The sequence below is a fragment of the Protopterus annectens genome, chromosome 9.part0 (assembly GCF_019279795.1).
Source record: "Protopterus annectens isolate FY-2018-M chromosome 9.part0, PAN1.0, whole genome shotgun sequence".
NCBI classification, from domain to species: domain Eukaryota; kingdom Metazoa; phylum Chordata; order Ceratodontiformes; family Protopteridae; genus Protopterus; species Protopterus annectens.
In genome coordinates, this window is record NC_056743.1 from 406928632 (window position 1) to 406942052 (window position 13421).

Consider the following 13421-nt stretch of genomic DNA (forward strand, 5'->3'; position numbering starts at 1 on the left):
GGCTATACAAAATCTTCTGTTGGGAGATCACATTTGTATGTCCATGCGAGGGCATTTGCTTTCTATGAAATCCCTAATGCTTTTGGCTTTCCTATATGTAAATGCAGGAATCTCTATTTTGTTGCGCTTCCTATTATCCAGTAAAATTTCCCAGTTATCTGTGATCGTTCTACAGATCTTCTAATAGTCTGTGGTGAAGGTGATGGTCATGTTGTTTTTCCTATTTTCTCTTGTAGAGTTAGAAAGGATTCCCTTATAGTCTCTCTCTACCCTTCTGATAGTTTTGTGGAGTGTGGAGGTGTTTAGTAGCCTTAAGTGTGATAATGGGATCTAGAATGTTATGCAACATTATTTTGGTGTAACACTTCACTAAAAAGGCTTCCTGTAGTTCCCTAAGATTCCTGGTGAAAGCTCTAAGTTGTATGGACACTTGGGCTCGTCCTCGTTCCATAGGATTTGACAGTACTCTTCTTGGTGATAAGGGAGTGCATGCTATTGTAATGAAGAACCATATTTACCCTTGTAGGTTTCCTGTAAAGGTTATGCAATATGTCTCCTGTGCTATAGTCTTTGGATATTGTGAGAACTAGAAAATTGAGTTAGGGCTGTTGTTGAAAGTAAAACTAAGGAAAGGGGTGGAACCATATTGGCAGAACTGGTGAGCAATACATATTGCAGTGACTATTGCATATTTGGTTCCTACATATGTGTTCCGTACACAATATACTTATTACATAAATATAAAGAAATAAAATAGAAAAGTTGTGAGTTTCAGGATCTGTCTACTTACCACCTTTTTTCCCTGACTCAAACAGGAGTATCATATTTTCTGGCTTGCAAAGAGCAACTGACTAATGAAATTGCTTGTCAGTGGTTAATTTGTTTTCTTCATATTTAGAGTAAAAGAAGACTCACTTGCTTTATTACCACGGTGAAAGGAATAAATACAGCCATAAATAGCAGTATACAATTAAAAAAATAAACTTTAGCCTGAGTAGCATTATGACCCTAGTAAATATGAAATAAAAGAGATTCTGATACATTGCTGTGTGTGTTTTCCTTTGATGGAAGCATTTAGCTGTGATAGATGAATTGACATATCAATAAGGGAGACAAATTCCTAAATAAAGTAAGGTAATATTGCATTCAGCACCAACCATGGTATGCAATGAAGAAATTGACTAGGTTAGAAATAAGTCAGAGAGGAAGAAACTGCTAAGTCTGTTTCTTTAGAGGTATGAGGATCATTCTGTATGGAGGAAAATGGACTCTGGGGAAACTAAATGTAGGGTTTAGGTTGTAGATGTCATTTAATGCCACCAGTCTATCTTTTTACATTTAAGAGGGCAGTATCTAACATCTTAAATGAAACTTTGCATCTAACTATCTCTTTCCTCAAAATTAATTATGCGATCTGCCATAGAAACTGGGTCTCTTGATAATATGATCAGAATTAGAGTATGTCTTGTAAATCTAATATTTTACCTGTCTCAAAAACCTAGCTCCAACTCTAGATATTGAAGTGGATATACTTTAATCTGGATTCAGAATATCTGCTGAAGTTTTCACAGCAAGATTTCTTGCTTCAGCGGTAAAGGACAGTTGAATACAAGGGCATAGTTCCATTTTTCCATCTCAGTAAGAAGAATCCAAACCAAAACCTTGTTTTCCGGCTTTCATACGGCTTATTTTTATCAAAGGTGTGATTCTATGGTTGAAAATCATGCTGTGCTATGTATAAAAAGGCTGAACAAACTAGTTGAGTTTAAGATGTGGAGATTAATTTTCTGGACATCTAAGTTGCACAAACACCACCAAGATTCACATATACAGTTAACTGTCTAACATGAAGCCAAATGTTTCCTACCAAACATATGCTGCATGCAGTAAAGTGACAAACGAAAAATGCCAGTCAAGCTTCAACATGTTTGTTAGATTATTTAAATTTATCTGGAGTGTGTGTGTGTGCGTGTGCATGTGTGTGCATGTGTGTGCGTGCGTGTGTGTGTGTGTGTGTATGTGTGTGTGTGCGTGCGTGTTTGTGCGTGTGTGTGTGTGTGTGTGTGCGTGCGTGTGTGTGTGCATGTGTGTGTGTGTGCGTGTGTGTGCATGTGTGTGTGTGTGTGTGCATGTGTGTGTGCGTGTGTGCATGTGTGTGCGTGTGTGCGTGTGTGTGTGTGTGTGTGTGTGTGTGTGTGCACGTGTGTTTGTGTGCGCGCGCGTGTGTGTGTGTATGTGTGTGCAGTGCGTGCGTGTGTGTGCGTGCGTGCGTGTGCGTGTGTGTGCGTGTGTGTGCGTGTGTGTGCATGTGTGCGTGCGTGTGTGTGCATGTGTGTGTGTGTGTGAGTGTGTGTGTGCGTGTGTTTGTGTGTGCATGTGTGCGTGCATGTGTGCATGTGTGTGTGTGTGTGTGTGTGTGTGTGTGTGTGTGTGTGTGTGTGTGTGTGTGTGTGTGTGTGTGTGTGCGTGCGTGTTTGTGTGTGTGTGTGTATGCGTGCGTGCGCGTGCGTGTGTGTGTGTGTGTGTGTTTCTATAACAGTGTAGTATAGTGAAGGCAGTGGAAAGGATCACTCAAAACTACCTGATGGAAGACGGTAAGAACTGCAATTCCTGTCAAATGTAGCTGTTTGTTGTCTGATACACGAAGATGATACAAAGTAGAATTGCTGGTAAAACAAGGTAAACACTGTTAACAATGGGGTGGGCAAAGCTCACACATTAATGTGTTGGTAACATGGATGCATCTTTCTTTGAAAACAAATCGCTCTCCTTCTGGATCTTTTGAGCTCATTAAAACCTTATCGCCCAATTTCAAGATGAGCCTGAGATCTTTCTGCACAAAGTAGTTATGTTAATATTTTCAGGTACAAATTGAGCTGTTTTATTTCATACTAATCTTGATCTCGTTTCAGAGGCAGAAACTTAATATTTCAGGCATTATGCTAACTTATTGTAGGAAGATATGATAATTTAATGAGCAAAGATATACAGAACTGGAACATTGGGACTCAGACCAGGGTACATAGGGAATAATCTTATTTATCTGTATCTTTTTAGAGCTGAAATATTGATAATGTAGTAAATGCTGCATCTGTCTGTTTATTGGTTTGTTAAAGATTTGTTGTCACTACTGCTTATGATAGCATGCATTGCCTGCAGAAGTCAAAACAAGTTAATGAACTCAGTTATGAAAAGTTAAGAGGACAGTGCATTGTTTTACAGCTATTAGAATTATAAGCATTTACTAGTACCTGTCCATAAGTATTAAGTGATTTTCTGGTTATACCATTGCTCTATGGCTTAATGTAGGGCTATGTACTTCATCCACAGTACTGTAGGAAGTTTATGGCATACATATATCATCTAACTTTGCATATCTTTTCACATATTTGATGTTGGTTACTCTAAGAATAGCATGACCATGAGTTCCTTTTTGGCTGCCTGCTTCAGAATCTTACCAAATGGAAATATTTTGGCTGCTTGCTTCAGAATCTTACCACATGACAATGTTTTGCCTGCTTGCTTCAGAAACTTACCACATGACAATGTTGCATCTTTATCTTACAGATTCCACAGCTGGGATCCCTCAGTCAAAGCATATAGAAGACCTTATCATTGAATCATCCAAGTTCCCAGCAGCACACCCTCCTGATCCCAGCAAGCCAGCCAAGATTGAAACAGATTACTGGCCCTGTCCGCCCTCCTTGGCAGTAGTAGGTAGGAAACAAAGTTACTTTTTGTTGCATTTAAAAAACTGTTTTTATGTAGTCCAGCAGTACAGTGTGTGAAAAATAGGAGGTTAAAAAGGAAACAAAAAAGTATTTCATAGTACCCATAAGATCTCCGAGGAAAAGCAGTCTGAAGCCCGATAAAGCTTTACTAGCTCCCATTCTCATATGGCACCTCCTGCTTCTGGAATAGCAATAAAAGATATGCCAGAGAGAATGTGTGCCCAGTGCCACCCATCCAGCTATCAAGGTTTGCCTTAAACATGGTAAGGGTTCCATCCTATTTAATATGAGTAATTAGTTTATTCCATAGATGGGATAGGTGTTAGGAAACAAATATGTCATGACAGTGTGTCCTGCTTATTTCTTCTGAAGATTTAGAGATCCAAGATGGCTGCACACCGATCAACAGGTTGATTACTGCTCTCTCAGTATGAAAACAGAAACTTTGGAAAACAGCTAACAAGAGCCATTCATCTGGGTAAAAGTCAGTTAATGTTAGTCACTGCACTGTCTGGATGTTAGCAAACAACAAATCTGTAGAAAATAAAAGAAAATCAACTAAAAATGGAAAAGAAACCTCCAGTGGGGAAGAGCATTGCAGCTCATGTTTCAGCTTCAGTGTAAGAGATGACTCCTAGTAATTTAGAGAGAAAAATAAATCAAATGCTGTCAGTTGTGTTAAAATGAGTGAGACACTGCAGGGATATATATATGTCAAATGACAATGGCTGGGAAGAATAAAAGAATCTGATAAAACTACAGAAACAGAAGTTGAAAGTGAAAGACTGGCTGAATATGAGGCTTATCAAGCAGGACATTTTCAAGATACAGAGCTAGAACACAGCGCACACTGAGAAAATCTGAGATTTTCTGCTGTACCAGAGACACTGGAAGGAGCCAATTGCATTAATTTTATGAAAGGACAAATAAGAAACTGGACTTGTATTCCAAAACAGGATTTGTTAATTGAAAGAGCACACTATGGGTATGTTTCAGTTTTGGCCATGAGAAAGAAGCTAAGACCTACAGTAGTAAAGATTATTTCACGTCAGCAGAAGAAACTGTTCCTGATAACATTGAAGCAGAATGGTAAAGGATTTTTAGATGGGGACACCAGAGTGATTGTGCAGAATAGTTATTCACTGTACACTAGGTAGAAAAGAAGTGAATTTATCCCTGCAGTGAGAGGATATCAAGAGGCAGGTGTGAGAATATTTTTTCCTGAAGGAACAAAGACCTTTTTGGATGCAGAATAGGAAAAGTAGGGCATAAAAAAGTTTAGCCAGCAAGCTGAAGAGGATTCTGTTCTTTTGACAATAGCTCAGCCTATGGACAGAGCTTGCCAAAGAAACCTTTTCCAGTATTCCAAAGGAAAATGATTGATCAACAGAAAAAAGCCCATGAGTGACCAGGAATATTAGGAGTAGCTTGGACATGAAGAAAAGACCAGTGTTGGGTGGTAGAGTTGATGAAGAAGGTGGCCAACAAGAATATAAAAGTAGGAAATGAACGGAAGTGTCATTACCGTACAGTGCAGTTTGGACTTGACATCTGTGCTTCTGCAAGAAGTGGAAAAAAAGAAAAACACTAGAGGTTTGCAGAATGGGCCACATTGGTGGGAAGACTCCAAAGCGTGGTTCCCAGTTTGTCATTAATGTTTAGAAGGATAACGAAGGGACTGAAGTTGTAACCTGTAAGTAAAAATGTTTTGTTTCTTAGTAATGTGTGTGTAATAAACTTCTTGATGTCAGGTGCTGCTGCACTGCAAAGTAACTCTACACTATGCAAAAGTCTTTTGAATATGAGGTGGGGAGTTTCAACAGTGACTGCTGTTAGTTCTAACAATGAAATGTATTTGGAGTTTCTACTGTAACAAGGTAAAAACTAGATACAAGCAGTACAATGTGGCCATGAGCTGCATGGGGGAAGAGGTGGAAAAGTATCATTCACCTGTATTAAACTGTGCTGGCTCCCCTGGCATTATGCATGTGGACAGAACTGCACACTAAATTCAAGTAAAATGATCGCTTCCCAGCATTTTAGAAGAGCTATGTTATGCAGTTATAAAACCATTAGCTGGACTTTTTTTTCCTTATCTACCAACAAAGCTCTACAACTGCAGGCTGTCTGTTTGCAAGTACAGGCACTTAATTAGGAAATGAAGGAATCATGACATACGACACATCTGCATGAGAAACACTAAAAGTAGTACTGAAAGGAGATGTGACAAGCAGTTCAGTGCAAATAAAGTATGATAAACTGAAGGGAATACAAGCAGATGCAATCCTGGTGGCATCAATTGCTTCAGTATAATCTAGTTTTTGTTTTATTGGTAGCCAGTACACTCATCTTAAGGCTAAAAATCAGTGAATTGAAAGTATGCAAGCTTTTTTTTTTTTTTTGCAGCTAGGATGGAAGTTGAGATGAGACAAAAATGGATGGTGTGGGTGCAGGATGGAGCACAGGCTCAGTTTTCAGCATGATTAAATCTTTGAAAATATGACATTGGTTCAGACAGGGGTGAGAAGTTGCAATTGCATATAAGATCAGCCTGCCAGATATTACTGCATGGATATAAGTTGCAAGTTAAAAAACATATATTCAAAAAATGCCATGTAAAATATGTGAAAGTAATAGCACCTTTTCAGAATCTGAATTCAGACATAGGTACGGACCTGAAGCAGAGTACTGAATTTTATTAAGTAGCATAGGGTACAAACAGAAATTTTAGAAGAGAGACACTTGGATAGAACTGAGCATTTGAATTTGACAATTAAAGGATTTTGGAATAATAATTCAGCAGTGTATTGAGTACAGAGTACATGAGTAATATAGTAAGATGATCACTAGAGCAATACATTGTATTTTTATTCACTGTCATAGATCAAACTAAACCTAAAATAGTTGGTAGTCATAACAGCTGTGTTTTTTACAGTTGTTTATAAGCCCAAGGTCAATATTTGTGAGATTGTTAAAGTTTTATATGACCAATGCCTCTACAGATATCTGCACTAGGAACCTAAATCTTCACCAGCAAGTAAACACGACTTGCTGGAGGGATAGGTTCCTAACTCAATGTACTCCCACCAAATGGGATAAGTTACCACTACAAGTCAAACATAGTACTGCTTTGGCTACCCTTAAAGCTAGTCTAGATAACTGGATGGATAGACTCAAATTTACATTAAGTTTATTGTGTATGTCTCTGCTCAGTTTAGGAGGTAAGCACTTATCTTGTAAAGGGAAACACAGCTATTAAGTTTGTCTGCTGAAAGGTGTCTATGGCTTTGTATTTTAGGGTTCTTGTGATCATTGGCTTAGCATGGTCCCTATGTTCCACACACTGCTGCAATGCATTGTGCACATAAAACAGGATTTTACTAACAGATTATTTAAGTTAAAATTGATGCAAGATTTACTTCTTGAATTCAAAGCTAAAATACAAACAAAGCTATGTCCATCCCGAGTGATAATCAGGTGTAGTATTACCTTCCAGCTGAAGTCCCAGTAACCTTATGGCTTAAAGCTTATCATGGGCTCATCTTTAGAAGCATCTAAACTTTTCTGTAAAATGTTTAGGGTCAAATTAACAGACATTTATACACAATTGATCCAGTGATGTGATTATTTTTTCTGTATGTTCATATAGTAAGATTTTCACAAACAGGAACATTTGTTATACAGGAGAATATAAACGTTTTACTTTAAAAAAAATTTGGACTTGTTTGGTTGAATAGTTTATAGGTTTATAGATAAGTACTAGCCTAACTGCCGTTGCCTAGCCAATTTCCCTCAGAGATGAGAATTAAACTCTGTGCCTTGTGTTTGTGAGGTAAACACCCTAACCATTATGGCAATGCTCCCAACTAAAAGATAGTTTCATAGATAGTTACTAGGCTTGCAGTCCAGGGGACTATTGAAGAGCATAGCCCAAATTTCCAGTTGCTCCTAAACACTAAGCGACTTGCTCATTTAAGGGGTTTATTTCCATGCTTCCTTTTTGTTTTCTCATGTAACTAGAAAACTTAGTGGCTATGGTTAAATTATTCTGGGTTTGAATGCCGATTCCATATGGTTAACTTTTCACATTGATACTACATTGTAATATCTAAGATCCTGCTCTTCTCCCCCTCCAAATCCTCATCTCTTGATAAAAACCCTTTCCAAATAACCAGCCTTAATAACTCCATTATTGAAATAGTAACCTCCACTAAACTTCTTGGTGTTACAATTGATGACCAGCTCAAATTCAATACATTCAGCTAAACATCAGAAAAGCACATATAAAACCTGGCTTACTGTATAGAAACAACCACTTTCTGTCCCCTTCCACTAGGCTAACCCTTGCCTCTACTTACCTCCTTCCCTCTCTACTATATGGCACTCCTCTGCTCACTAATCTATCATCTACTCTTACCTCCAGATTGGAACAATGCTACAACAAAATCTCCAAATTTGCCACTAAATCCAAATCCTCCTCTCATCACTGCACCTCCCTTCACTCTCTAAACTGGCTTGAACTCCCCAGTCATCTTAACTTTCTCCAACTCACCACAGCCCATAAATTAGTGTTCCATCCTACTAACTGTCCTGCTCTTTCCAATATTCTTCAACCCTATACCCCCCTCAGATCCCTTAGATCTTCTCACCAAAACCGGATCACAGTACAAAAACCAAAGGGCCCAGTGGGTCAACTTCTCTTATCCTTTACCCTAGCTAAAAAATGGAATGCCCTACCCACCTCTCTAAGAACCTGCAACAACCTAGACAACTTCAAAACCCAACTTTATTCTCACCTTTATCTAAATAGGATATGCAACTGCACTCTTCAACCTACACCAGTCCAAATATCCTCCCCCTTCTCTCCAGGCTAACCTCTATACCCTCCTAATCCTCTTTTAACCTCTTCTAAAATACTAAATGTATAAGCTACTAAAGCATTTTTTGCACTATATGCTTAAGCTACCCAGGCGAACCTCCTTACCTTCCTCACCTCTTCTAAAATACAAATTCCATAAGCTTCTAAACGTTAAAGTTTTTAATTTTTTTCTTTGCTTTTTATACAATATGCCAATCTTTTCCTGCTGAACTTAACTGAAACTGTTAATACTTTTGCTGATTTAGCAATCTGATATTGGTATTGTAGACTGTTTTGTAGCCACCTGTTAATTGTAATGTTATCTGTGTCTGAACTCTTTTTTGTAATTAAAATTGTTGTTTCTGTGGAGCTTTTCTCCCCGGGCCTCCACTGCAAATGGGCCCCCAAGCCCAGTGGACCTCCCCGGTAATCAAACTGAAATAAATAAATAAATAATTTATTGTTTGATGCACTGTTGAATAGTTTAACACATTTCCTTTTTCCAAACTTCTAGAGAACACAAATCAAAAAAGTACATAACCATTCCAGAAAGTAAAGCTGAACTTCTAGTAACAGAATCATTACTTATGTAATGTTAACCACAAGTAAACAGTACTAGACAGCCAAAGACTGTTGACGTAGTCAGCTGCGATTAATCAGGATGGAGCACATTCCAGTAATGTTAAGTGCGTCACCAAAGGAGTAACCACAATGAAAGAACTATGTTAAAAACATCCACTGCAGTCACTTTTCATATTGTCATATTTTTAAAAGTCATTTCTAGAGACTTTTCTTCAGAATGTAAATCTTTTTCTGGGCACGCATTGCTGGAGTCAGTATGTCTCTTACAACACTCATATGGGAAACACAAGGAACGATAAAGGATTATTTAACATAGATATGTATACCAACAAGAAAAGGATTAGCCTTCTGTCCTAATCCCTTGCTTTGTTCTAGAACAAAATACCTTCATACATGTGTTAGAGTATATGCCTTAGTGGCTTTAGACTGAAACTAAACTAGTTATATAGAAGATAAAGTTTTAGCAGAGCTGAATAACATTCAGTTTTTTTAAGCTCTGTATGTCCAAAGCCTGGAGCATTGTATTGATAGATATATATTTTGGGGAGAGCGCATCAAATTCAAGTCAGAATAAATACCTGTCATTGCTTTGAGCAGATTATGTACATCAATGTCTTGTGTGCATTTAATTTCTGCAGACTTTTCTCATGTGTAACTCTACCATGTCCTTTTTTTGTTAGAGAAAGAGAGGAAGAAGCACTCACTTTCAAATGAAGATGAAGATACAGAGGAGGATCTGACAGATGAAGTAAAAGAGCTCAGAGAACGTCAGAAACAAGAACTTAATAAGGTATGTCCATTCGATGACAGCTGTTAAGCTCAAATTGGTGTTGATTAAAGAAGACTTTGTTGTCTCACTAAATCAAATTCAGACTTTGAGTTGTTATAGTCAAAATTTACATATGTAAATTCCAATTAATATTCGTAAGGATATTAAAACTGCTGAAAAGGATGTGGTTACCAACTAAGGGTGAATGAAAGCAATGCTGCAGATCTCAGTGATGACTGCGTATTTGTTTTATTTGTTTGATGACAGATTTGGTGCACTAAACACCCTGGACCACTTTCAGGCATGACCAATACCACAGAATGTCAGTGGAAGAAATGGATAGCAGAAATGGAATATGAAGCTACAAAGTTAGTATCACTTAAACAGTGACACACACATTCTTATAATCTTACTCAAACGCAAACCAGGAAATAAAAACGGATCCAGTAGGCAGTACAGCTTTCGCCCAAAGACAAAATAGGCAGCCACAAGAGTACACAAATTTATTAGAGTGAAGCGCTTTTCGTCTGCTCGAATAGCAGACTTCATCAGACAAATACATGTGCAATTGGTTTTAATTTATACCTATGGTGACATCATTAATAGGCAATAATACAATTAACTTGTAGCCAATGGAACATAATAAGAAAAAGATAGAAACTAAAACAACAGCATTTTCTTAGACAAGAACATCCTAATATTGATCATAAAGTAACAATTATCTAAATATTGTTATTATTAAGGGTATAAAACAATATAGTAAAATAGGTAGGAAATAAAATAGAAAAAATACATAAAAAATAATACATAAAAAGTACTTAAAAGAATACATAGAAAAGTACATTAAATCCAAACCCCACCATAACAATAGAAAGCACATAAATATTGAATAAAGACATATTGTAAAAACATGACCAACTCACTAGCAGTAAAAATATCCTAACAAGACACCAAAGCACTACCTTAGGAGGCTTTTCAGTTTTAAAATACTACTAATCGAGCAACTATCATTAAGGCCTGGTTGTGCATAAGCATTCAACCTGATCTGCCATTTTAATTCGGACTCCTCTAGTAGTAATTTTAAGGGGGCTCCTCTTTTCTTTTCTAATACCTGGTCTATAACTATAAATTTAAAGGAGTGGTCACTAAATGAGACCAAGTGTCGAGCTAATGCATTTTCTTCCTTTCTTTTCTTCATAGCATACTGATGCTCGTAAATTCGCTCCCTCAATTTACGTTCGGTCTTCCCTACGTAGAATCCTGGGCACTTCTGGCATTGTGCCAAATACACTACCATGCTGGTGTTACAAGTTGCTCTACATCTCATATTAAAACAAACACCATTCACACAAAATCTATTTGTTTCCTGAATGTACTTGCAATAATTACAATTCTGGCATTTGTACATGCCAGGTGTTCTTACTGAACTAGGATTGGAGTTTTCAAGGAGGCATTTCATATTTTTACCTCTCCTGAAAGTTATCTCCAGTTGGTCACCTAGTTTACTCGATAAGTTAGCATTATTACTAAATATAAGCCAGTTTTTCCTAATAATATCAACTACGGGGTAAATATTAGTTGAAAAAGTGAGAATTAATTTAGAATTACTGACATTTAGTGGCTCATTGCCTCTAGTATTCAAGCCAGGCACTACCACAATTGGTTCCTGACTTGCAGCATCCATCAGTTTACACAATATAGGTTGGTAGATTCCTCTACTCCTTTTGTCACTAACTTCTTTAACCAAAGCCTCCAATAAATCCGAAGGGTAACCTCTATGTGAAAACATATTGGCTAGTAGCTCACATTCATGGCTAAAATCCTCGTCTAGGCTAATAATTCTAGCGGCCCGAACTAATTGACCCTTGATTACTGATTTTTTCTGGTGGCTTGGGTGGCAACTACTATAATGCAGTAGGGAATTAGAATAAGTCCCCTTCCTATAAATTTTGGCTAAATAAGCTTGTAAGGTGACATTTTTTATTAACCAAACATCCAGGTAAGCTATTGCATCATTACTATAAGTGGATGTAAAAATCAGGAAATCAGTAGTAGAATTGAAGTATTCTAAAATAGACTTACTCTCACCCTCTCCACCTTTTAACAGGATAAAAATATCGTCTAGGTAGCGTGTATAATACTTAATTTTAACTGTCATTATGTCATTATGTAAAACATGTAAATTCTCCCATTGTGCCATGACCATGTTGGCTAGACTTGCCCCACATGGGGAGCCCATGGCCACCCCAGTTTTCTGAAGGTAAAAATTGTCCCCCAACATGAAGTAGTTGTTGTACAGAATCAAGTCCAACAAGTCTAAAACCAACGCAATTTCAGTTGTTGAAGCATTTTGCTTCTTGAGGAATATAGCTACCCAGTCAGTGGCGATGTTCAAAGGGATACATGTATATAGGTCTTTTACATCGACAGTCATGAAATTACATTGATCATCAAATTCCAATTCAGATATTTTAGATAGAAATGACCACGAATCCTTGCAAATCTGATTTTCTCCTACTAGGTATTTTTGCAGGATGTGATCTACTAACTTTGCACAGGTATACGTGGGGGAGCCTCTACTATCAACTAAGGGGCGCATGGGGGGATCGTGCAACCCCTTATGTATTTTGGGAATCCCAAATATACAGGGAAATCTAGGATAGATGGTCTTCAAGAAGTTAAATTGGTCTTGATCTAAACAACCATCCTGGAACATCTCTTCCAACGTATTTTTGATCTTGTTGTATGCCTTCCTTGTTTCAGAGATGGAACTCAAGACGTATGCATCCCCTTCAAGGAGGCTGGTCATACGATCAAAGTAATCAACTTTGTCGAAAATCACCACACCTCCACCCTTATCTGGTTTGCAAATACGCAGATTATGTGACCTGACATAGTCAATTAAATCATTTTCTTTACTAGAATCATTCACACACACATTCTTCCTTGCTCTTCAGCTGACCATGATAACCATACTGGACCGGACCAATAACATCCCTGTCACAGAATTCTCCCTGTCATCTATGTCCCTTGAACTGACACTGGGTCCCTTACTATCCCATGAGCTCAGAGAAGGGTTTAGACCCACTGTTTTCTTTTCATACTTGGTGGAACCACTCTTTTTGTTTTGTGCATTGGGTAAAACATTCTATGCCACTACTAAGAGCTCCCTAACCTCAAGAAAGTCAGTATCTACAGTAGGGACCCTAAAACCAAACCACCTGTGAAAACATGTAAACACAGCCAAGTGCATTGATGCATCCTTATCAAACACCTGCATCCCAGTAATGGCATAGTTATAAAACAGACAGGCATATACTGTGGATATAAAAAGTGCACACACCCCTGTTAAAATGCCAGATTTTTGTGATGTAAAAAATGAGACCACAATAAATCATTTCAAAACTTTTCCCACCTTTAATGTGACCTGTAACCTGTACAATTCAGTTGAAAAACAAACAGATCTGTTAGGGGAAAAATG

General features: G+C 37.7%; 1 protein-coding gene across 7 annotated transcripts in view; it reads left to right on the forward strand.

The window, feature by feature from the left end:
* The window catches only part of DMTN (dematin actin binding protein), a 1900252-nt gene that overhangs the window by 1271290 nt on the left and 615541 nt on the right, over positions 1-13421 (forward strand). For all 7 annotated transcript variants that reach the window (XM_044082941.1, XM_044082937.1, XM_044082938.1 and 4 more), the window contains 2 exons: positions 3568-3717; positions 9852-9961. In XM_044082941.1, coding sequence (XP_043938876.1) covers positions 3568-3717; positions 9852-9961 — 260 coding nt within the window. The remainder of the gene's footprint in view (positions 1-3567; positions 3718-9851; positions 9962-13421) is intronic.